Source organism: Pygocentrus nattereri, chromosome 30 (genome assembly GCF_015220715.1).
Source record: "Pygocentrus nattereri isolate fPygNat1 chromosome 30, fPygNat1.pri, whole genome shotgun sequence".
NCBI lineage: Eukaryota > Metazoa > Chordata > Actinopteri > Characiformes > Serrasalmidae > Pygocentrus > Pygocentrus nattereri.
Genome location: NC_051240.1, coordinates 18,406,131 through 18,431,050, shown reverse-complemented (window position 1 = coordinate 18,431,050; position 24,920 = coordinate 18,406,131). Strand labels below are relative to the sequence as shown.

The following is a 24,920-nucleotide window of genomic DNA, read 5'->3' as shown; positions in this document are numbered from 1 at the left end:
ACAATCAATAACGTCTTCTGGGTATATCCAATGCTAGAGGACACCCCCGAGCTAGTCCAAAAGGAATGGCTTAAAGCAGCACTTTGTAAGATTTGGGGATTTGGAGACCTCTCTGGTGGAAATGTGTAATTGCATGCAATGCGTGGAGGAACATTTTGTATCCTTAGTTTTGCTTCAGAGCTCTGTGAGTGAATGAATCTGACGAATGTGATTGTGTACATAATATGTAATCAAGTTAGTCAGTCAGACAGCTAACCGTTACTGATAAAGCTGTAAAGCTGTAAAGCTGTAACCGTTACTGTAAAGAAAGTCGACTAAACCCTAACCCTCAAAGTTAATAATGTTGTGTCAGCTCTTCGTGCTGCTTATCAGAGCATCGCTCCTCCCCAGTTTCAGTTTCATTTCCCAAATGCTTTAGCAGAGTGCACTAATGTTATGCCTCCTAATAGACCGCTGTAGCTGTGTGTCATTCTGGATCCAGTGGTATTCAGGAGAAAAATGTACACAGAACAAAACGTAGCGGGTGCTGAACATTTTAATTAAACACAGGGGGGCAATAGAGGCCATTTTTCAAAAACCCAATTAATTTTGGCCATAGAGAAATGGAGCTTAGACCCGGAGTTCCTAATACGGGCATGACGACGACTACAAAAATGACGACACGACTACAGTGGTCTACGTTCAGCTCTGTCTCCTCATTATTCACCACCATCACTGTAATATTTTGTCAACATTAACACACGAAGGTAATAAGAGTGATGTTGGTGATCGTGTCTGCAGCGTCTGGGGTTTTAAAACACTGTTAGAAAAAAACTCAGAAGCCAAAGCACCGTTTCCAATGTAGATAGATGTACCGTCATTATGCTGGTTATAGTGAACTCTGCTGCCTGACACTGCACAAAACGACAGAAACAGATGGTTAAAACAGAAGTTAAGATGCTCTGTGGTTTAGGACAGACATGTAGGGAATTTTGTCTAGTTGGATGTTCCAGTCATACTGTTTTCTTATCTACACTTTATTTAATCTTAGAAACATTTCTGAAACAAATCCCTGCAAATGTCGTATTATCAGATTGAGTTTACGAACATTATAGTCCCTACATGGTCACTACAGTTAAGTGAAAGTTAAATGAAAAGTGGATTTTTCTTATTATTTTAAATGCATTGGGATACAGGTCAGAACTGGCCAATGCAATGAAATAAATACAGTTGCATAGAGATGCACTTTCAGAATTGGCTAAAATCAGAATGCAACATTGTGTGTATATACAATTGTATGCACGAGTATGAGCACCCTGTTGATTTTCTAACAAAGAAACGCTTGCTGAATAAATTGTCCATACCAGTCTATATTCTTGTATTTTTCTTATGAGGTCCACATATAATATCTGTACCCCTAAAAAAGTCATAATTCATTTTGACATGACCGTTTTTCAACCATTCTTTGGCCCTTAGAATTAAACAGGCTGTTTTTGTTACTGTGCCTTTAAGACTGATACATGTAAATGACCTCTGTTCTGATTGGCTATCCCGTATTCCGCCTCTTTCAGAAAGACAAACTCTCCTTAGAACTTCCAGTTGAGTGTGCAGTGCTACACTGCTGTAGGCTGGACACATGTAAATGAGTTGGTTCCAATAGCAACACACATGTACACACATTTTCTAAGCCGCTTATCCTTCCGAATTGTGGGCAGAGCTGGAACCTATCCCAGTGGTCAGTGGGCGGAAGGCAGGAAACACCCTGGACAGGTCACCAGGCCATCACAGACATATACATTCACACATACACCTAGGGGCAACTTGGCATGTCCAATTGTAGGAACAACACAGACAATAATAAACTCATAAGGGATTTTTGCAGCTTACTTTCCATATACAGACGTTTACATATTTAAAACTCTTATTTATATAAAAACAAGAGAAGTTTGTTTTTCAATATGATATGGACCCGTTAAAATAATCAGTTTATATCTGCAAAATGGTAACTTTACAGGAGAGGGAAAAAACCGGCTTCACTTTCAACGTAAGTCAATGGAACCAGAATTTTTTTCAAAGTCATTCTGGGCCGTTTCTTTCAGTGCATTCATCACGAAATTTACACAACGTGAAGAGCAACAGGCATCTTCAAATTATCTCAAAAGCTGGAAAACCACAAAAATGGAGATACGAGGTTTTCGTCCGACATCAGCAACATAGGTGTTGTTTGTTTCTGATATGTGAAGCTATGCGACGTGAAAATTGCATTAAAAAAAGACATTATTAAGTAAGTTCTCTGTACAGGATCGGTCACCTGTTCACTCAGGAAATCAAGAAAATCTGGCCAGGTGTGTTCAAACATCTGCATGTGACTGTGCCATGACATTATTTAATTCAGGATAGTGCACCAGACAGCATATTTTTCACTCATCTAAAATGCCACTTGGCCCAATAAAGAGCCAATAAAGTTATGTATGTTGTGACATTGGCAAACAGAATGTGCTGAAAATGTGATCATGTGCTGATTTAGCCCACACTGTTTGAGCTTTGGGTTAAAAAGGGGGCTGAGGAAAGTCAGGCATTGGCTAATCTGGCTGTAAAGAAATCAGACACAAGAACAATTTACAGCACAGTAACATTACTGACACCTGTCACCTTCCACCAGTTTCCTGTGGTCTGAACTGACCGTCAACAGGATCTGAAGGATGTGCTGAGGGCCCAATCCCAAGGTGTAAATCCAGTCTCAGTGTCACAGGACCACCACACGGCTCCACACAGGACAGTGACTGACTGTGGTGTATATTAGAAGTGAACTTAAGCCAACTTTGTTTTTATTTTAGTATATGAAACGGTAAAAACTAAGTAAATGTAAATGTTCTTGGACCGGCCAGAGGGAGCACTGACTGTCTGCATGAAGGAAACTAAACTATGCTAGGAAAGCCTGTGCAACTTTCTATTTGCTTTTACTGCCACCTAGTGGCCAGTATTAAAACTACAAAAACAACAAACCACATCTGTTACATTTGTGACGTGATATTTATATTTTTATCACAAATAAAATACAAGTCAAACAAATCGCTCTCCACACTCTAACATGGTCTTTGACATACAATATGATCTCAGTGGATTTTTCACGGTGAAATGACATGTTTACACCGTTTCTTCCCATAGCATGTAGCTTCCCATAGCGTGTTCTGTAGCACATAACATGGGCTCCACCCAGACTAGTGGAGCTACATCAGAAAGACCAGTACTAGTGCAGTCATCAGGTCTGTGTGTGCTGAGGATGAGATTTTTGGAGAGAAGGCCATTCCTAAAAACGAGCCATTTATAACCTACACGTATAAGCCTGTTGTATGCCTATGAACCCCTGAAAGGACACTCAGTAGAACATCTACTTGCATTCAGCCTTGTTCTACTGGGGAACACTGGCTTAACTCCTCCGAACCATGTTCATGTAACAAAAAAAAATCCCATTATAACTTAGCATCTTTAAAGTATTGAGTACTTCGTATTGCACATAAAATACACTACTGATTAAACAAACTGAGGATTTGGTCTTAATATTGCACATACTGTATCATTATTGTTAAATAAGTCATCACCCCCTTAATCTTTTGTATGTACAGGGCCTGTCAGCTGATAACACCAGCGTCGTCAGTCCTAGAAAAATAAAGCTCCTCTCTACTTCAACAGCAGCAGTGGCTACACACTGCACACGGCATATATACAGTACTGTGCTGAAGACCACCCTTCATTCCTTACATTTCGAGACAAAACAGGCAATAAGTACAAGTTATTCATTTCAGGGGTTGAATTACAGAAACTTCGCTCTTATTTTGGCTTGATGTGGCAGGTCAAGGAGCACCTAAGAGGCTTAAAAAATAAATAAATAAAAGGAAAGGACTAAAGGGTTAGCTACATTGCGTTCTCTCGCAAATGTTTTGGGTTCTCTCGCAAACGGTTTGCAATCGCTTGCGAAAGCTGTGCGTTGCTTAAGCTCAGACGCGAAGCAGCTCGTTGAATTTACGTTGATCTTGGACTGAAATGTACAGACATAGCGTCGCTTCTGAAAACCAAATATTATTACGCGATAGGTGAGCACAACCTGAAACTGAGACCGAGTGACCTCGTACAGTAAAAGCTACATTTACAGAGACTGTAGAGAGCAACCGCTGAACAAACTCAACCAAAGCGAAACTGGGAAAAGGAGCTTTTAACGTCAGCTAGGCTAAAAACAAAGCGCTAATGTAGGGAATGTCGTCGGGCACCTCTGGTCCTACGTCGGCTTGCTGTCTGACCAGCACATATTTTGTGAGGGAACACAAAATATCTGCGAGGGAACGCGATGTCATTAACTTTTCTTCCCGTAGAATCAAATCTTATCTTGGCATCTCAAGTTAATCGGTTGAAGTCGACAGTCAACGGTCACGTCTGTTGCCCAGCAACCGACCATACGCGCGTAAGCAAAATACGTTTGTTAGCCACATAGCTAACTTAGCTCTCGTTACTGAGGTAAAAAAAATGTCAAACAGAACCAAATCACGATAAACTTAACGTTAATAATGTTGTGACAGCGCTTCGTACTGTTTATCAGAGCGTCGCTTCTCTCCAGTTTCAGTTTCTAACGTTATTCCTCCTTATAAACGCACACGTTCAGTTCTTTATTCTTCACCACGCTGGAGAGCTCTGGCCCAAAACACCTAGCTTAGCTAGCTCTAATATTCAGGGGCCTCTGAAGGACTTCATTACCTGGATCAGGTGTGCTAGATCAGGAGCTGAACTCTACATGTTGGTGGATCTCCAGGACTAGGATTTGACACCTCTGATGTAGATAATTGCAACATGATTATGGTGGACTTTGCTGTCACTGTATAAAACACTAGAAACAGATGGTTAAAACAGAAGTCAAGACAGCTCTGGGATTTATCTTAAAGTTAGGACAGAATTTAGGGAATTTTGTCTAGTTAGGATGTAATTCTGTAATACTGTTTTCTTACCTGCAGTTAGGATACATCTGTGAACTTAAAAACTGCTTCTGTCCTAAATTCAGTCCTAACCGAAGCTGTCATGGTGACTAAACAGATAAGAGTTCACACTTAAGAAGTTTCTGTAATACAGCTCCAAATATAAGATTATTCAGTTCCATGAGGAAGGGCAAGTGAAAAAAGGGGAGGATTCTAAAACTGGAGTTTAAAAAAATTACTAAAAGATAAAAAAAAAAAAAAAAATGGGACTCCTAACAGCCAAACATGACCTGGTAGACCACCAAAAATGTCATCATCAAATAACCAGCACTTAAAGCTGTCATATTTGAGAAATCAAGCTCCACTCTTGCTTCAGAGCTGAAAAAAAATCCACAGGTGTTTATAAGAAGACAACACCACTTTAGGTCTGAGGCATGGCGGAACAATTCAGGGGGACATGTCCATTTACGACTGAACTGTGGGCTTAAACTTCAAACACAGTGTGCTAGACTAACAGGTGGATGTGGCTGTTTTGTCATGTAAACAGCACACTTCGTGGCTCCTGATTGGTACAACCAATCTACAGGTGTTTCACAAGCTCTGTGATACTAGGTTAAATTTTACCCAGGTAAAATGCAATAGTTAAACTCCTGAAGACTAACCTTTAGGCCTAGTCTGAAGGAATAACATTTGCAAATCAAAGAAGCTGCTGGTGGTCATAGAACAATGAACTGACCATCCAGTCCAGACCTCAACATCAATTAAGGTGATTGAGATCACCTGAATTGAGAAAAAAATGCAACCAACGTCTAAGACTGAACTTTGGAGATAAATAAAAAAAATATGAAAAATATCCCTGCAGAAACAGATATATTTAGTTAGTGGGGCCTTTGTGTAATTATCTTTTTTCCATTTTTTTCCCCTGATGCTGAAAAAGCAACTTGTACTTAATGGGCAATTTAACTGGAAATTGAATAAATGAAGGGTGGTCTTTTGGTGGTCAGTACATGAGATATATAGACTGACCTACATAATACAATTAATCTCATTCAGCATCAGTATGTCAGTACCACAGAGGTCAGCATGAGGCACTCGCAGCATACACACATGCAGACGTATACATTCACATCTTATGATGTGTGCATTTATGAAATTTGTTGTATAAATCATGAGAAAGTCATGAGTTTAGAGTGATAAGACTTGCGCACACATGCACACACATACAGATGGACAAATTTGAAGTACTGCACTGAAAAATACTTTTGTTTTAGATTCTTTACAAGTCGTGAAATACATGGTATTGTGAAGGAGAATGTTTAAAGGCACACAGGCTATACGCAGCTGGTTGCACCTGACAAGCGCAGCAAGCAGGAAAAGGAAGTGTGGGTGTGAGACAGGAATACATTTCTAATGTGGGTGGATTCAAAGACACTGGCATTATGGAAAATTCTTGGAACTGGATGCTTCCACCATTTATGAGGTCTCTGGTTTTGCTGTAAACATTTTATGTCACCATTCCTCTCCCTGCTGGCAGGGTCACCAGTTCACCATGGATAAGGTCCTTCACTAGAACATCTGAGACATTCCTTTTCACACACATCTGAAACTCCAGCAGTCCCTTAAATGCTTGCTCTGACCTGCTCATTGGTTGGGTGAGGAGTGGCTTGCTTAAAGAACGGCTAGCATCTGTTTGTTAGCATATCTGATGATTTGTAGAAACCGTGCAGCAGTTATACACGCTAGCCCAAAGCCAGTCTGTGATTCCTGCCTTTGCGAACTCCTGACAAGAGCTCAAGTGCTGTTGCCTTGCTCTTGCTCGAACATGAGCATGGCTAGCTGGGATCGGGAGCCTATACCCTCATGGATGCTTTGGAGGCAGCGGTGGAACATGTCCTCACTAAGCTGCGGGTCGCAGGTCCGGTTGCGGTAGGCCTGGCGCAGGGCTGGTTCCACGGCACGGAAGACATGCAGGCCTGAGTACTGCACAAATACGTCATACACATCTAGGTTCTCCAGCAGCTCCTCATTCTCTTGAGTGTCGGCAGTCATCCGCGTGCGAGCGGCCATGTAGTCAGCATTGTAGAAGCATGCTTCTTCAAAGGCATAGCGGTCAAAGTGTCCTGCTTCGCGCACCAGGTCCGGAGCAGCCCGGGGAGGCCCGTCCGGGAAGGCCACATGAGGGTCAAAGTCCTGGAAGTGGACCGGGAAGAAGACCTGCCAGCCGCTGATGGCATTCATCCGACAGCGGTTAAGGAACTCTGAGTTCAGCACTGTGTCAGCTGTGGCCAGGAGGAAGAGAGTGTCCACTGGGTGTTTCCTGGAGACAATGTCCAGGACACGCAAGAAGCCGGGATTCTCAGTCTTCACACTAATCCATGGTATCTTCACGTTGGGGTACCGGCGCTCCACAGCAGCCACCTTGGCCTTCACTTCAGCAAATATGTCAGTGGTGCCCACCTTCTGGGCTTCAGCAGGCTCATACAGGAACAGGAAAGTGAGGACAGTGTTCTCGCCCAGTTCAAACAGATTGGAAGCGCAGAGGTCCAAGAAGCGCAGGGCCACAGGTCGATTAGGGCTAGTCAGTGGAAGGACCACGTGTACCCGAGTGGCCTCAGTCACATAGGGCATGGGGATGATCTCCACCTGGCTAAGGGGCCGCACCAGGTGGACGCGATGCTCAATGGCTTGCCCATGGCCTGATTCAGTCATGGCCTGAAGCTGCAAATCCAGAGTGTACTCCATTCCTCGTGTTGGATCAAAGCGGCGGTAACCGTTGACTAGCCGTGGAGAGCTTAGTTGTAACACAGGAGAGTATTTCTTATTCAGCTCTGCTACGGCCACCTGGATGACGTCAGCCACATCCTCGCGGTCAGCCCCGTTCAGCTGGCACTTGGGAGAATCATCGGCACAGGAGAACAGCTGCTCCTCAGTGAAGTAGTCCCAGCGAAGCACCTCAAATCGACTCTTGGGCTGGAAGGGAGGCGGAATGCCAATGGGCCAAACAGAGCTTCTGTTCCCGTCCGCAGCCACATGACTAATGTTCTTTATCTCTGCCTGGGCCAAACACAAACCAAAGCATTTAATAATTATCAGAGTAACTGAGGCATTACTGATGCCATGTTTCCACTGTCAGAACTTGGAAATAATCTTCAAGAAATGGACAACTGGACTTGATTAACTAGATGGGTTTTAGGCTTTTGAGACACAGTCAATAACTGAACACCAACAGTGGAAACAAGATTCTCAAGCCACTTGCTTTATCCAGTGTATTCAATTTCATGACTTTAAGGGCCACTTTTGATTTCCCTGCTCAAGAACACCTGATTCAACTTGTGTGTTAACTGCCAGAAGTCCAGAAGATGTATTAGAACAGGGAAATCATCTGGACGCTGGCCCTAGTATATTTTGTAGCAAGTGTTTATATATGTGTACATACATGAGACCAAAAAGGAAAGATAGTGAGACAGTGACAGAGAGCAGGACTGAATTTATGATGTCAGAGAGGTTGGGACAGAGGAGAGTAAGAGCTGAGAGTGCAGAAGGGAAGAACAGAGGGAGAGAAGAAGAAAGATGGCTCAAGAGGGACAGTGCTAGTGACAAAGGGAGAAATGAAACAGAACTAGTCCTCCTCACTTGTAGTTTTTTGATCTCCTCATATGTTTTCTGCAGCTCTCTTTCAGTGAAGTATCTGTGCAGATGATACATCTGCTCTGAGCTGCTCACTGGATGGACTGAGAGAGCATTCTTGAAGTCCAGGCTTTCCTCTCCATTCAGGTCCACGTTCTTCTCCATCTCAAAGTAATTATAATGATGCCCCTGTGATACAAAACAACATATAAATACAACACAATTTCAATATAATACAATATAACATACATACAATAAATTAGTGGCATCTCAAAAGTACTGGAATCAAAATGGGCCTTTTTTTTAAGGACATTATAAAGACAAATGGTGTTAATGACTATATCAAACTCTTATTTAAAAAAAATGTCATCATAAAATGTTCTTTAAAAAAACGAAACAAACAAAACGGCTCTTATTTCCAAATGGTGTAAAAATCCTCCCAAATTACAGGGTTTTCTAACAGCGATAATGCACTAAATTACAGGCCTTACTGACCAACAAGAACATGTGTCGTTTTTGCTTTATGGCCATGCCCTGAAGAACTGCCCCGGTCTGTAAAACCCCTGGAGATAGCAGTAATGCCGTTTTTAAACGGCTCGTCCTAATCACCCTAATTAACTTAATGACTCTCGGCAGGCCAGCCTGCAGAGAGCAGGAAGTCCACTCACTTCGGCTGACTCGCACCAGGGGCCGGTCAGTCAGCTACAGTAATCCAGCTCACAAGCTCAGTTTCAAATCCAGACCTCTGCAAGGGGTCGAGAACAAAAGGATTGCACTCGGTTCACTGCATTTATGTCATGGTGTGTGGGACTAAACAAAGTTTAGACTGTCTGGAGTGCAATGGCTCTCTGTCCGCCGTCAGTGATCTGCTGTCTCTCTGCAAGATGGACAGCTGCCGCTGCAAATGAGAAGCAGCGATTCTGCACTGGGTGGGTTTGTTTGGGATGACAGTCAGTAAACCGTATCTGCCTTTGTGGTGATGGATGAACAGGTGAAGTGTGAAGGGCTGTGTGCTCACTATGAGAGGTTTAGGACATGTACTAGCGATAGCGATCTTGTTCATGTCCTGCATTTAATAAATGGGATGCTTAGTTTCACCATTTTTCTTCGCAGGTCTATAACATTTATTCAAACTGACAACTAATAACAAAACTGAACTAAAATTATCAATGAAAGACTCAAAACTCGACTCAATCCCCACTGACTTGACTGGACTCTGACTCACGGCTCGACACAAACTTGTACCCCTGTGACTTGAGACTCGACTTGGACGCTCAATTTCTGCATGTTGCCAACAACACTGCTTTTGGCTGAACCAGCCTTGCTTGTCCATTACGGTCCTTATAATCATTAATGCTTTGATTAAACACCAGGAATCCACCCAAAACAGTTCATTTGAAAGTTAAACCTTATCCCTAATCCTTAAACTCATAATTTTTTCTATGCCGTTTCCCATTTCTACGGAGAACAGGAAAAGAACAAATGGAAACTTCTTGCTATTTGAATTGCTATTGAACAGAGTTGACTGATATTTTTTGCACTTTTTTGATTGGTTATCTCATGAAACATGAAGTGGAGCTTAGTAGTGTCTACCTAACTGGAACATGACAATGTCTCCAGGGAAAGACTGAGATGAATAATGACTTGGGTCCGTGGAGGGGGTGGGCTTAGGCTTACAAAAGTACTATAAACTCTCAATACTTCTTAAAATACATGTTCATCAGTTCAGATCTCTAGGCAAGTAATAAATAATAACTACAGTTTTCTACATTATAGAAGAGATACTGGAAGAGCAAGATCAGATTCTTAGATTGGGCAATCACTTCAGGCCTAAACCCCCCCCCCCCCAAAAAAAAACAACAACAACATTGTCTTTGATTTAATAACGGCCATAAATTATATAATTAATGAAATGAAGTGTGTGTAGTGTCTTCTTCACACGATCAAAAATATCATAAGAATGGATCATGTGGAGCAGATATGGAGTGGGCTTTCTCTGATATGTGAGTGAAGAGCAGGAAAACCTGATGATCTGAGAAAGCCTTCCTGTAGACCTTTAGATGTTCGTCCTAAGTAGGGGTGTACCATGTCATATTGTTCGCGATAACACCGGTATACATTTCTAAACGGGAAAAAAAAAAACATATTGTGATAACGGCGATATTCTGACTTGTTGACGTAATGACGTCATGTGCATGGCGTACGTTCGTTGCGGGGGTCATTCAGGAACAGAAAGAAGTTTGCTGCAAAGCAGCTCTGTGGTGGAGTTTCTCCCAAAAAGGGGAGCGAATTCAGTAGAGTGGAGGTGGTTCGGTTATAAAATCTCGGATGTACAACAGATCACAGTAATATGCAAGATATGCAAGAAGCCTGTAACAACAAAAGGGGGAAAACACAACTAATCTGTTTCACCAGCTCAAGCAGAAGCGCTCAGTGGAGTATGAGGAAAATCAAAAGTGGCTGTTTACACGCAAAGACATTTGTCAATCCAACTGAAAACAATCGCATTACAGATCCAGACTGAGGGGTTTATTCTCACTCTATTCAACAATCTGATGAAAATCTTTGTTTACATGCCCACTACAAGTAATCCGATGCAAAACGACGCACATGCGTGGAGCAGCGTTGAGAGTAAACATTACCACGTGAGGTCCAGAGGTCTAGACTATTCCGACTGAAGCGTTTACATGGACGTATTCCATTCTGTACTCTATTATACGTGGCTAATGCCGTAAAGAGTGCTCAACAGCCGATAGCCACGTTTACATGCATCTGTTAATAATCCGACTAATATCTCAATCGGAATCTTTTTTGTTTTTGTGTCTACTGAATATTTTAAACCTATTTATACTAAATAAAATGTTAACATTTATTTTGTTGCAACAGCATGTTTTTGAAATTAATAAAATATTATTCAGTGTTTTGTCTTTTCGCCAAAAATATCGTTATCGCAAAAATACCCTGAAATATCGTGATATTATTTTAGAGCTATATCGCCCACCCCTAATCCTAAGGAAAGTCTTTCAATTAAAAATAGCTAAAAAATGACTGCCTCAGTATTCACCCATACTCGAGGTTTCAATATCAGTACCGGAAAAGAAAAAAGGGCACTGTACCGTCTCAAGCATCTAGACTATTAAAGGAGCCAGGTCATGGAAAGATAAATTTACGTTGTATGAATGAACCGATTAAAATGCCCCTAAATGACTTAGGAAACTGCCTTTACCTTGACTTTCATTGATAGTTCAGAAGATGCTCCTATCCTAGAGTCGTTCATTTGGAGACACAGGATTTGGGGGGGGGGGGTGATGATATTGAAATTAAAGTGCAAAAGCAGCTCATTTAGAATTCATTGTTTCTGTGATGTCAGGAAAACCAACACATTTAAAGAAATCCATCCATCTATTCAGACTAAAGCAGTTGAGCTCTACCCATTTATGCTGAAGTTATGTGGGGTGCTTTAGCCTGTACTGCCAATCAGAACAGAGATAATCTACATATCGCAGCTGTCGGAAGAAAACCTCGTATGTCAGTTTTTGAAAATGCCTGTTTACTTTGTATGTAAATTTCATGATGAATGGACTAAAAGCAACAGCCCAAAATGACTTGGGAAAAAATCTGCTTCCACTGACTTACACTAAAAGTAAAGGAAGTTTTTTCCTTCTCCTGTAAAGTTAACCTTCAAAATGGTTTCATCGGACAACAGCGACATGTCAGTCAGCCGTAAAGGAATGGTAACAAAAGCAGCCTCTTTAACTTTAAGGCATAAGAAAATGACCATGTAAAAATTCATTTTTGGTACTTAATGTCTCAAATGTCATAAGTGGACCTTAAAAAAGACCAAGGAAAAAAAATGCAGCGTGTACAGTCTTTAAAAATAAATAAAGACGTTCCAAAATGGTTCTTGGCTTGGATGAAAGGCGCTAAGAAAAGGCTTTAATTAATACAGACATTACATATAATTACATTACTTTAAATAAAAAAGGTTTCTCACATCCCTTTTACAAAAATATGTCCTTAACATGTTTAAAACTTCACACTAAGGGGATCTTTGAATCAGTGCAATTGTTTCTTCTTTGGCGTCGCTCCAAAGAACCCTTTAGGCATCCTTATTTTTAAGAGCGCAGTCAAGTCGAATGGTGGAAGCTATTTAGAGCACAAAGGTTCAAGCCTCCATGCCAAAGCAGTGGAGTCGGTATAATCCTTTGAACAGCCAGCCAACACAACACCGTCAAATCCTATTTAATACAGCACCCTGTAAACAATTTGTAACGCAGAGCGCCTCGTGACTCGTTCTGTGCATGCGAGGATGTGACTCGATGCGTGGAAATGCAATTTTTCAGGAGTCTCGCAATCACACGACTACGTGTCGGCAGGCGCATCTGTATCACAAATCGGGACTGAAGCCAAGAATACAGCCCGCGCCGATCACCTGGATCAGCTCTGCGCCCCTTCTGCATCTCGACACGAAACAGGGCACCCTCTCATAAGAGGCAGAGACTCCTGGGTAATGTGGTTTCCTGCTGACACCCGAGCGCTGCAGCTGAAAAATGAAGTCACTTGTGACCAACATAAACACGGTCCTCTCAGGGAAACCAGCAACATGAAAAGTTTACTTTATCTACACTGGTCTGCTTTTGGAGCCGGGCAGGATGATCTACGGCAGGTTAAGCAGACACGCTCTCCTTCTACTACCCGTCCAGCTCACGCCTTCTCTACACCGCTGTGGATGCTACTTCAGCCATGGCTAATTTGAGTCTCATGTAGAGAATGAACTGAAAGTGCTCGAGTAATTGGTCCAGCCAGAGAGGCTCTAAAGAAACAGTGCAGAGTGGCAACTTGAACTTGGAGAGTTAAAAAAACGTTCGGAAAACACTGTTTTGCTTCAAATACTGTACTTTTGTAACGTTGGGTACTCTAATAACCACATTAAAGACTAACGGCACCAATTTTTTAAAAATTTCCCCATACGTCTAAAGTAAGAGATGTACACGAAGACGGCGGATTTGATGTGAAACGCTCTGTGAAGAGAAACTTACCAAGATTTCTTTACAGTGGTGGTGCCAGGGGTTGTGATCCCTACAGCACAAATTTCATTTCATTTAATATACAAAATGACAGGCGAACCTACATTTGAGATTTTATGTCACGTTAACCAGAGTAAAATAGGGGTAAATATAAGAAATGAAACATTTTGGCCTCACACTGCCCTGCGTGTACCTCTCTGCCATGAAAGAGTTTAACCTTTTAAACTCCTCGGGACCACCGGTGGATCCAAAACGCACTTGGTCATGTTCTTCATAACGTTCATATTCCATAAGCTCCATTCAGAAGCTGGGCGTCGTGTGAGGCTGTAGCTCTTCTCTCCAGTCTAATAGACGGTGATGTCATTTTAAACCCTTATAATAAAAGAAGCTGAACTTTGTTTTTCTACTGAAAGTCGACCCGTTTTTCCCCAAATCTGGGCTCTAAACTATAAACAGACGGCGTCTCTTCAGTGATCTGCTCTGGAAACATCACTTTTAGAGAACAACACAAAGCGCGTCGGAGATTTCTGGCTTCAGCAGTAAAGTGTGAGCGTATAGAGATCATAAAACACACGTTCTGTTCATTTGAGGGGCTTTTACAAAAAAAAGAAATGAAATAAAAATGTCCATTTATTTCATGCAGTTACTGAATAATTTGCCTTATGATTTGGAAAATTTTGAAAAGTCCCCTTTAATGCACAATTTCAGCCACTCCTTTTGCTGCATGGAAAATGATACCGAATTAATGCATCACTGCATTGTATCAAATAAAATTTGGAATTTTGTGAATCTTTCATAAATACTGAAAATGGTGATTCATCCACATTGATTTTTGAATGTTAGAATAAATTAAAATCGATAGTTTATAATGTTAAATTAATGCTTTTGTTCACAAAAAATGTATTAAAAAAAAAAAAAAAAACTCATATTTTATATACTCCACTGAGACGCCGTTGCTAAGCAACGACTTTGACAGCTGTAGGAGTCGCTCGAGCCATTTGAACGTTTTTACTTCTTACTTTGCCACAAACAGAAAATGGACGCTGTTAAGGTCACATCTGACCGATTTGGTCCGACTCTGAAGACGAGACTACACCAGATTCCCAAACTGTCGTCACCACTGAGCAGCTTTTCAGTGAGAGCAGAACCCCCTTCACCGCCAGCTCGAGTCGATTGTTCGTTAGTGTGGCAGCGTACAGTCGGCTTACGTCCCAGCAGGTATTGGTGAACTTTTACGAGCACGAGTAAACAAACATGGTACTGGACCGACACCAGTATCAGTATCCATGACACATATATAGGGGTCAGTGACTAATACGGTTTTGAATTTTTATCTTATTGAAAAGGACACAATGTGCATTTTTATGTTTGCATATACATTTGCATTTATATCGATTTTCATTTTAGATGTTATTTTTATGATCTATGAAAAATAAATATTTTAGCAAACAATTTTATATTCCAATTAGCTTCATCCCCCCCCCCCAAAAAAAGGAGCATTTAGTGTTTCCTTTTTTTTTGCCTTTTGCCATTCTGATGTGAAAGCATGGACCCCAGCAGACTGACCGACAGCCTCTGCATCCAACATAAGCACCTGGATGGGTGAGCACAGGTGGACTGTAGCTGCTGCACTGAATTCAAACAAAATGCCGGTGATCTAGAGGCCGGCTTCAGCTGTGTAACAACACTGCTGGTAGAAATGCAAAACCTTTGGTTAGCTGGCTAACAAACGTGATCACAGAGATTAGGTTTAAACTACAGCGTTAACACAAAACTGAAATGAGCTCCAGCTTCCTCACCAGCTTCTGGTTAATGGACTACTCTCAGTCCAGCAGCGACACTGAGGTGTTCAAAAACTCCAGCAGCACTGCTGCGTCTGATCCACTCAGACCAGCGCAACACACACTAACACACCACCACACCACCACCACGTCAGCGTTACTGCAGTACTGAGAACGATCCACCATCCAGTCCCTGCTCTGTGAGGGTCCATGGGGTCCTGACCACTGAAGAACAGGGTTTTTCAGTGAGTTGACTACTTTTAAAGTTACCTTATTTTGCAATGTTGATTTACTTAATCATATATGGTTTCAGTTGCACCACCAAGTAGTTTGGCATCATATGTTACTGATCAGTGAAAGCTATTTTTGCTGCCTTAAAAATACACACACACACACACACCAGATTCTTTGATTATTCTCCAAAGTAATCACCAGATTACTCAATTACTGATATAATCAAGAGTGACAGCATGACGCTAGTCAGTCCTTCTTACCTCATGTTCCTCCACACAGTTAATGCCAGCGTGATCAATGATGCAGCGCCCCAGCCACTCGTCAGGCCTAATGCTAACAATGTCCATCCGGCACTGCTCCAGGAAGGGCTGGAGCTTCAGCAGCAAAGCCCTGGACAGGAGAAACCCAGACTGCCCATGGCAGTACCTCCCGTGTGCTTCAATTCCAATGAACTCCTCTGGGCGGCCCATGTAGAGCTGGTGGCCCATGCTCAAGTGGTCCACCAGCATCTTCAACCTATCAGGCTGGGTGTAGGTATCGTCCTGGACGAGGTAGAACCAGTCGTACTCCGTAACGTGGTGCTCCAGCAGGTAATGCACAGTCTGAAACATGTTCAGCACTGGACGCTCGTCACCGTGGGCGACCACAAACATGCCATGTGGGACTTTGCGGTTGCGAGTGCCGGTGAAGAAGATGAGATGACCTTCCAGGTGGTGGTTCAGTGTGCGGTTGGCGGCCACTGCCAGCGTGTTCAAGGTGTTCTTAGATGTCATGACCGCTACAAAGAGCCTCTCGCGGATCCCCAGCTCTGTGCTGGCATATTTGGCCCTGAAAGGGTAAAAATAACAACAGCAGAAACGTAAACTTTCTACTAAAAGTAACACACAAGTAACAGAAAGGACCTCTTCTTTTGGTGCACTCCTCATAAAACGTTCACACGATATAAAGGGCGGCCGATGTTGGGTTTATTTTTTTCTCAAATACCACTTAAAAAATGCCAGTATCTGATCTTAGTTTATGTACACAGAGTATCTGCCAAGGCCAATGCATTCATATGCACTCCACTTTTATAAAGTTAGAAACACAGTAGAATTAAAAGTGCATATGATTCAACACAGTAACCCATCACCACCTAAACATTTAGATCAATACAATACAACACATCATAATTCGGCTTGAAATACTGGCCAATCTGAATCATTTGTCCAATGCAGTCTCTAAAAAAAATAAATAAATAAAAAAAGTCAGAAACTCAAAAATCATTTCTGGAATTATTTATAGAGGCTTCTTGTTTTTTCCGCCCTGCTTCTCCGTTTCTGGCAGCCCTACGTCAAAATTTGACTTGGTATCTTCAAACAACGACTTTTATTTTACTTACTTTATTGAACTTTTGGCTTATTATCTCAAAATAACGACATTTGATGCTGAAATAATTAATTACTTTCTAGACATTCTACTTAGTACATCAAAGTAATGACTTGCGATTTCAACATTTCAAGAAAATAAATCATTTTAACATAGTAAGTCGTTATTTCAAGATACTAAGATGCAAAAATTTGACGGACAGCTGTCAAACAGGAGGAGGAAAAAAAAGCTTTTCTTCTGGCAGGACTGAACTTCCAGAGATAAAGTAGCATCGAAGTCCCACAGTACACTGGAAGTAAACAGCACAGCACATAACAAGGAATCTTATCCTGTTTTGACCTGTTATATCTTCTGTTTTCTGGCTCTTTTCACGCACGGGCCTTTTCCTCTGAGCGAACAGCGTGAGTCATACTACTGGCGAAACGGCTTTGGCCAAGCCTTCGCCAGACTGACGTCTCCGGTGTCTCTTTGTCAGATCCGCTCCTCTCAAGTGTTCAAGCCCAAGTAAACAGAGCCCAATATTTAGACCACACGTTGGAGGCTTCCACTGCTAAACCGCTGAGCCATGACTGACAGCTCACTTAATGTGACCCGATGACACCATTAGAAGGCCAGTGCGTGAGAGAAACAGGGATAAGGATCAAGGTTCTGCGTCTACTGGGAGTGGGAGTGGGAGTGGAGTGGTCACGCAGCTCTCCTGACCAGTGGCTCGTTCTGAACTGGCCCTGGTGCAGAAATATGAGACCTTGAGACCTGGAAAGCGCCGAGCTTTTAACAACAGGAGAGAAAAAGTGGTCAAACTCTCTGTAAAAGCAATACAGTGGGGAACCTGGGGGGGGGGGTTTCGGGAACGGGACGGGACGGGAAGGGAAGGGGGGGCTGGTGCCGTTAAAACCTCTGCAAGATTAAACGGCGGTAAAGGCGTGACGAACCAAAGCGTCTCTGAAAAAGAGCAGCAGCGCATACAGCCCAGGCGTGGGCTCAGGCTTCGGCTGGCCGACGGGTGTGGACGAAACCAAAAAAAGAACCAAACGGAACCGCAAGCCCGAAGACTCGAGGTGCGGATGAGGACGCGCCTACCTGAAAACTTTTTTAGGAGGACCGTGCTGCGCCGGTTTGCTGTACGGGACTATCCTGGGCTCGAAATCTTCTCCGTGCTCCGCCGTCCCGGTGGATATGGAGTTGGGCTTGCGGGCCCCCTTCAGGTTGCCTGCCTGAGCCATCATCAGCATCCCCTCGGTAGCTCCGAGCGCGCCGCCGCCACCGCCGCCGTCGCACGGCTCGTCCACCCACGTGACGCTCAGCAGGCTGAGGGTGAAGCCCAGAGAGATGCCCACGATCACCGGCCCCATGGGCCGCACCAGCGCGATGAACATCGACAGCCTCATGCTTCTCACCAGACACAAACACGGAGCTCGAGCGTTCCCGAGCAGCTCGGCCCCGCTGCTCTCTGACGTGTCACCGCTCTGGGCTCCGCCTCTGCCCTGACGTCACGCCATGTGCGCTGGCGTCTGACGGAAGCACGCACGGGGGAAAGCAGCGCGGTGCCCAATCACGCAGCGCACAATCGTCGTCAGTGTAGGGCACACTACCGCCCTACCCACTCGTCCTCAGTGTAGGGCGCACTACCGCCCTACCCACTCGCCCTGAGTGTAGGGCACACTACCGCCCTACCCACTCGTCCTCAGTGTAGGGCGCACTACCGCCCTACCCACTCGCCCTGAGTGTAGGGCACACTACCGTCAAAATTTGACTTGGTATCTTCAAACAACGACTTCTTTAATTGAACTTTTGGTTTATCATCTCAAAATAATGCCGAAATAATGAATAACTTTCTAGACATTGGACATGGCAGGTCATTAAGTTGAGATACTATGGCAACATTTTAAAAAAAGCAAGTCATCATTTTGACAGAGTAGGTTGATAGGGGCAATCGTGGGCTGGAAGTTAGGGAACCAGCCCTGTGACCAATAGGTTGCCGGTTCGATTCCCTCGGCTGACAGTCCGTGACTGAAGTGCCCTTGAGCAAGACGCTCCCCTGGTGCTGTGGATAGGGCTGCCCACTGCTCCAGGCAAGTGTGTGTGTGTGTGTGTGTGTGTGTGTTCACTGCACAGATGGGTTAAATGCAGAGGTCCAATTTCAGTGACGAATGGTTCTAAATTCTATTCTATATTTACAGATACTAAGACAGAATATTCTGACAGACTGCTGTAAGAAATATCCATCCATCCATCCATTTTCTAAGCCGCTTCTCCGTCAGGGTCGTGGGGGGTGCTGGAGCCTATCCCAGCGGTCTTCGGGCGGAAGGCAGGATACACCCTGGATGGGCCGCCAGTCCATCGCAGGGCAGACACACAGACACAGACAGACACTCACACACAGGGGCAATTTAGCACGTCCAATCGACCTGACTGCATGTCTTTGGGAGGAAACCAGAGAACCCGGAGGAAACCCACGCAGACACGGGGAGAACATGCAAACTTCACACAGAGAGGACCCTGATCACCCAGCCGGGGAATCGAACCCAGGCCCTCCTTGCTGTGAGGCGACAGCGCTACCCACCACGCCACCCTGCCGCCCTGTAAGAAATATGACAAGGAAAAAAAAAACTTCTCTTCTTCTGGCAGGAACGAGTTAAAACAGCGTTGAAGTCCCACAGTACACTGGAAGTAAACATATAACAAGGAATTTTATCCTGTTTTGACCTGTTACATCCTCTGTTTTCTGATTCTTTTCATGCACGGGCCTTTTCCTCTGAGCAAATAGCGTGAGTCATATTACTGGCGAAACAGCTTTGGCAAAACTTAAGACAATGGAGCTTGGCTGAAGCTCATGACTCGGAATTTCTCATCTCCAACTAGGAACTTTAAAAGAATTCCCTCAAAGGGAATTTGTCATAAGGGATTATGTTCTCAACTCAGAACACAGCGTATGGCGCTGGATCAACATGACTGCTCACACTGTCAACAGTAACAACAGAGCTGTTGTAAAGGAGGAGTAGGGAGCCCTGCTGGTGACATCCTGTATAAATAAACGTAATATTAACTCTTGTTCTATTCATGCATACCTAGGAACATGGTTGGGGATAGATGGCATGTCACTTAGGGTCCACAAACGTTCAGAAACGGCCCTGTTTACTAGTGTTTTTGTAAACAAATGAAAGAGAAATAAGTTGTAGGTCAATTGTTCATGTTTCAATTTACTTTACCAAAACCATTTATTATATCTGGACGGCGATATCTGAACGCAGTGATGAATTGTTTTCCTTTGGCTACGATGAAAAGTGTTGATGCCAGCCAATCCTTGCAGCACCTACCTACCTGACTTCATCATCCAACATTGAGGGTGGTGATGTGGTGCTTCTTGGTTCCTTTTCGGGCAAAACTGAGATGTCTTGAAAGCAGCGTAAATAGGTGCTGTGGTGTAATTACAGGAATAAAAAGAGTCCAGTGTTTTTACATTTCAGATTTGGAATGTGTGTAGCATATTTTTTGGATATTATTTGATAAATACTATGGTTTTAGGGCACATTCCTCTCTCTGGATCATTCATTTGGTCTTTTTAAAGCTGCACTGTGTAAGATTTGTTTCTTCAAATGGAAAGAATTCATGTTACTGCTCAATATTCAAAATGTAAACGTCCCCAGGAGCTCAGTCTTTTAAACCTACCTATTTGCTTGAACTAGACACCTGGCATTGTTTCTTTGCTGTGAGTTTATTAAAACTTGGGCTCAATTTCTGAGCTGCTGAGGTGACATTAGGTGTTTATACTGGCTGAACTGCAGCTGAAATAATGCGTTTGGTGATATGGCTGGTGTGGAACTGTGCAGAATTGTCTAGAACTGAAGCATAACCACTGTCCCATAGATCGTTGTTGGGGTAGGAAAGTCAGAGCACTTTACGTTGCAGTGCATGCTGGGGACTGTAGTGCAGTGCACTGTGAAACTGGCTAATATTAGTAGAAAATACTTTTGTGGGCCAGGTAGAATTGCGTGGCGGGCCTGATCCAGCCTGCGGGCCTTGTATTTGACACATGGGCTGTAGAACCTGAAATGTTCATTCAAAAGTCCTGTAAGATTTGGTGGGAGTTTTGCAGACCACGTCAGACGTCTTTATGTATTGACATCATATGTACAGGCTCAAAGAGAAGGTCCAGCTTGATACGGGCCGGTTATCTGAGCAGCATTGTTGGGAGTTTGTGCTGAAACTTAGTGAAAGGAAAGAGAGAGATACCGCCGAATATGGAGAAATCAAAACAGCAGTGCCACCTGTGGTCAAAGCAAAAGTAGCCTAGAGCTGAGAGCAGGCAAGCTAAAGCGGAGAGCAACAGAGCTCGAGCTAAGACCAGAATAAACAATTTCTCGGCTTTTCAGAGGTGATAAAAGCTCTCTGACCTGAAGGGACTCAGAAGTGATGCTGAATTGGCTTTTTTACTGCAGGACTGATTCATTATGTTGGCTGATTGCTAGCAAGCTACTGAAAATAAGTGATTAAGTGATACTTATTAATCCCACAGTGGGGAAATTCCACCTGCGCATTTAACCCATCCATGAAGTGAAACACCACATACACACTAGTGAATACATACACACTAGGGGACAGTGAGCACACTTGCCCGGAGCAGTGGGCAGCCCTATCCACAGTGCCCAGGGGGCAGTTGGGGGTTAGGTGTCTTGCTCAAGGACACCTCAGTCATGGACTGTCAGCGCTGGGGATCAAACCGGCAACCGTCCAGTCACAGGGCTGGTTCTCTAACCTCCAGCCCACGACTGCCCCTAATAATAGATAGCCAGCAAGCTATTTACTGTTGTGTAATTTAATGTTACTATTGTAACATAATGCAACGTACCCTGGTAAGTGTGAAGCTGTTTTAGATGTATAGCTAACGTCGCTATTATTAGCCAGTTACTTTGCGAACAGTGTCCTTTTTTGCTTCAAAGTTAATCCTCTATTGTTTAATATACCAGGCTAACCAGTAGTTAGTAGTTCAGGCTTAAAATGTGAACATAGCCTTAGAATAGAATTGCAATTATAGACGAGTTGCTGCCATGTGCAGAGCAGTGAGAGGGCTGAGCACTGTGCTGTGTTTAATGCTGTAATTTTGCCTTTAGAGAAAGTGAACATGGTCCTTTGCCTAAGGAAATATCTTGGAAAGCAGCTGGAAAGTTTATAGTTTCCCTCAAGGCAGCGCAGGACCATCTGTCAAGATGGGAAGCGAGTGCATCCCTGTCTGGTTTTGAGGAATCCAGCCTGAAGTGATCACACTTTTCAAAAAACACTCGAAAGAGCACTAAACATCCTGCTGAGAACTTAACGATGATGTGTTGAGATTCAGTCTGTTGGCCTCAGGTCTAGTTAATATGGCACAGGAAAAGTTGTGATTTTAAGTAGTTACCCTAAATTTTAACAGTCCAAAGTATTTTCCACCTTTCCAAAATGTCCAAATAGGCAAACTAAATGATTATTTAAAACTCCCAGTCCCAGTCTTGGCACCCAAAGTCGGCTTATAGACTACAGGTCATGGCCACTGGTCTTTAATAAAGCATTGCCTCGGTCAGTGGAAAGACTGAAAGTCAGGTTCTGTTTTATTTACTGTTATTCTTAACTGTATTTTATACCCGTGGACTCTCTCTCTTTCTCTCTCACGTACCAATGCCTGCCACCTCCCGTAGAGGGTCTGCTTCTGATTATCCCACTTTAAACTGCCGCTCTAGAAACAAGGAGTGGTGTGGAGCTACCAATTATCTGCTAGTCCCATGAGTGGTTTCCTCTGTGAAACAGCCTCCCTGTACACCAGCACCCACACCACCCCAAATGAGATTAATATGTACAGTACTGTGTGAAAGTTTTAGGCATCTAAGCAAATGTTTAAACTTTTGACCTCAGCAGTGAATTTATCACAATATACATTCGAATAAAGTTGTATTCATAATTCAGATAAACAGAAAAACTATAAAATTCACAAGAATTTCTTGGGTCCATATTTTTCCATGACACCTTCACAGCCGCCACAGAGACTCGTTAATATCATCAATTACATCATGAGCTCAATTTACTGAGCACTGATTGGTCAAACCAGGAGCTGCTTTTTAACTACATATAATACTGGGCTTCCTCGAGGAGAGGCTTGGAGATGGGTAAACACACACACTCACATCCAGAACATCACTGTTTATTATATATATATACTTATTACATAATATTCTATAAATTTTGTTCATTCAAATATTAACACTTTACTCAGCAAATAAACACAAACTACACAAATAAATAGATCTTGAAAATGTTTCTTGGGTGCCTAAGACTTTTGCACAGTACTGTATGTGTGTGTGTGTATATATATATATATGTATACAGTACTGTGCAAGGATATATATACTGACCGGCCACTTTATTAGTTACACCTTGCTAGTAAAAGGCTGGACCCCCTTTTTCCTTCAGAACTGCCTTAATTCTTCATGCCACACTTTCAACAAGGTGTTGGAAACGTTCCTCAGAGATGTTGGTTGGTTATTTGAGTTCCTGTTGCCTTTCTATCATCTGGAACCAGTCTGCCCATTCTCCTCTGACCTCTCACATCAACAAGGCATTTTCATCCACACAACTGACCGCTCACTGGATATTTCCTCTTTTTCGGACCGTTCTCTGTAAACCCTAGAGATGGTTGAGTGTGAAAATCCCAGCAGATCAGCAGTTTCTGAAATACTCAGACCAGCCCGTCTGGCACCAACAACCACGCCACGTTCAAAGCCCCTTAAATCCCCTTTCTGCCCCGTTCTGATGCTCGGTCTGCACTTCAGCAGGTCGTCTTGACCACCTCTACATGCCTAAACGCAGTGAGTTGCAGCCGTGTGATTGGCTGATCAGCTGTTTGATAAGCAATTGTACCTAATAAAGTGGCCGGTGAGTGTATATATGAAATCCACCACACTGCATAACTACGTTGTACTAAGGCTACTGTAGAGCATAAAGGTGGAAATATGATGCTGTTTTTTTACATGAACCCAATTCACAAATTGTGAAGCCATGCATAATTTTCCTCCCTTATCCTTGTTTCCTGTATTTTTTCCCCGTAAAGGCCACATATGGTCCCTCTTTTCTCCCTCTGCCAGTGGTTGCTGTTAAAAAGTTTTCAAGAACTCCTCAGAGATGCAATGTGTGTGTTTCCAGCCAGAGGCAACTCATTCTGTGCAGTTGGTACCAATAAACAGATTTACAAGCTGTAGTTGTTTTACACAAGATCTCCTGCAGTGTTCCTTGACTTCTGTCAGTGGTCAGGCCTCTAGTATACAACATGAAACGTGAAGGAAATTGTTAATAATTGCTGCTGGTTCGTTGCAGTGCACTCTTAAGTCCCCAAAGGTGTCTTGGCTTGCATTTATGGTTCTAGATAAAGCCCTTAATTAGTATAGAACCTTCACTTTATGTGAACAGTCTTTGCACCTTAACAAGGTTCCTTGCACACTCTTTAGGGAACCCGAAGTGGTTCTTCTACAGTGTCTTGCCAAAGAACCATTTCTGACATGTTTATTTTTAAGTGTACAGTCAGGAAAACATAAAACTGTAGGAAAATACAAGCCTCAGTTTAGGAGGAGGATTTGGAGGAGGGAAACATTTCAAGTGCAAGTTAATTACTGTGTCATGATGAGGCTTGGTTTACTTCTTCCTTCTCATCTGGCGTGCACAACCAACCACACTGAAATTACACTGAATCTACACGCAGGCGTTTCGCAAGTTTGATCTCTGGTGATGCCACAGCCATGAGTCTGAGACAGCATAATGGGCCTCACTGTCTCTGGGAGGGCAGGATGGGCATAAATCCACATAAAAATTTTTTAAAAATTTAAATATAATTGCCCTGCGATGGACTGGCGACCTGTCCAGGGTGTATCCTGCCTTCCGCCCAATGACTGCTGGGATAGGCTCCAGCACCCCACCCCGCA

General features: G+C 43.1%; 1 protein-coding gene across 1 annotated transcript; it reads right to left on the bottom strand.

The window, feature by feature from the left end:
- Positions 1 to 2,993: 2,993 nt before the first annotated feature.
- Positions 2,994 to 18,596, bottom strand: chpfb (chondroitin polymerizing factor b). The gene is made up of 4 exons (XM_017715198.2): positions 18,058 to 18,596; positions 15,873 to 16,440; positions 8,577 to 8,759; positions 2,994 to 7,997 (listed from the first exon to the last, which is right to left on the bottom strand). The coding sequence occupies exons 1-4, from the start codon at positions 18,363 to 18,365 to the stop codon at positions 6,735 to 6,737; spliced, it is 2,322 nt and encodes a 773-aa protein (XP_017570687.1). The 5' UTR covers positions 18,366 to 18,596; the 3' UTR covers positions 2,994 to 6,734.
- Positions 18,597 to 24,920: the final 6,324 nt, after the last annotated feature.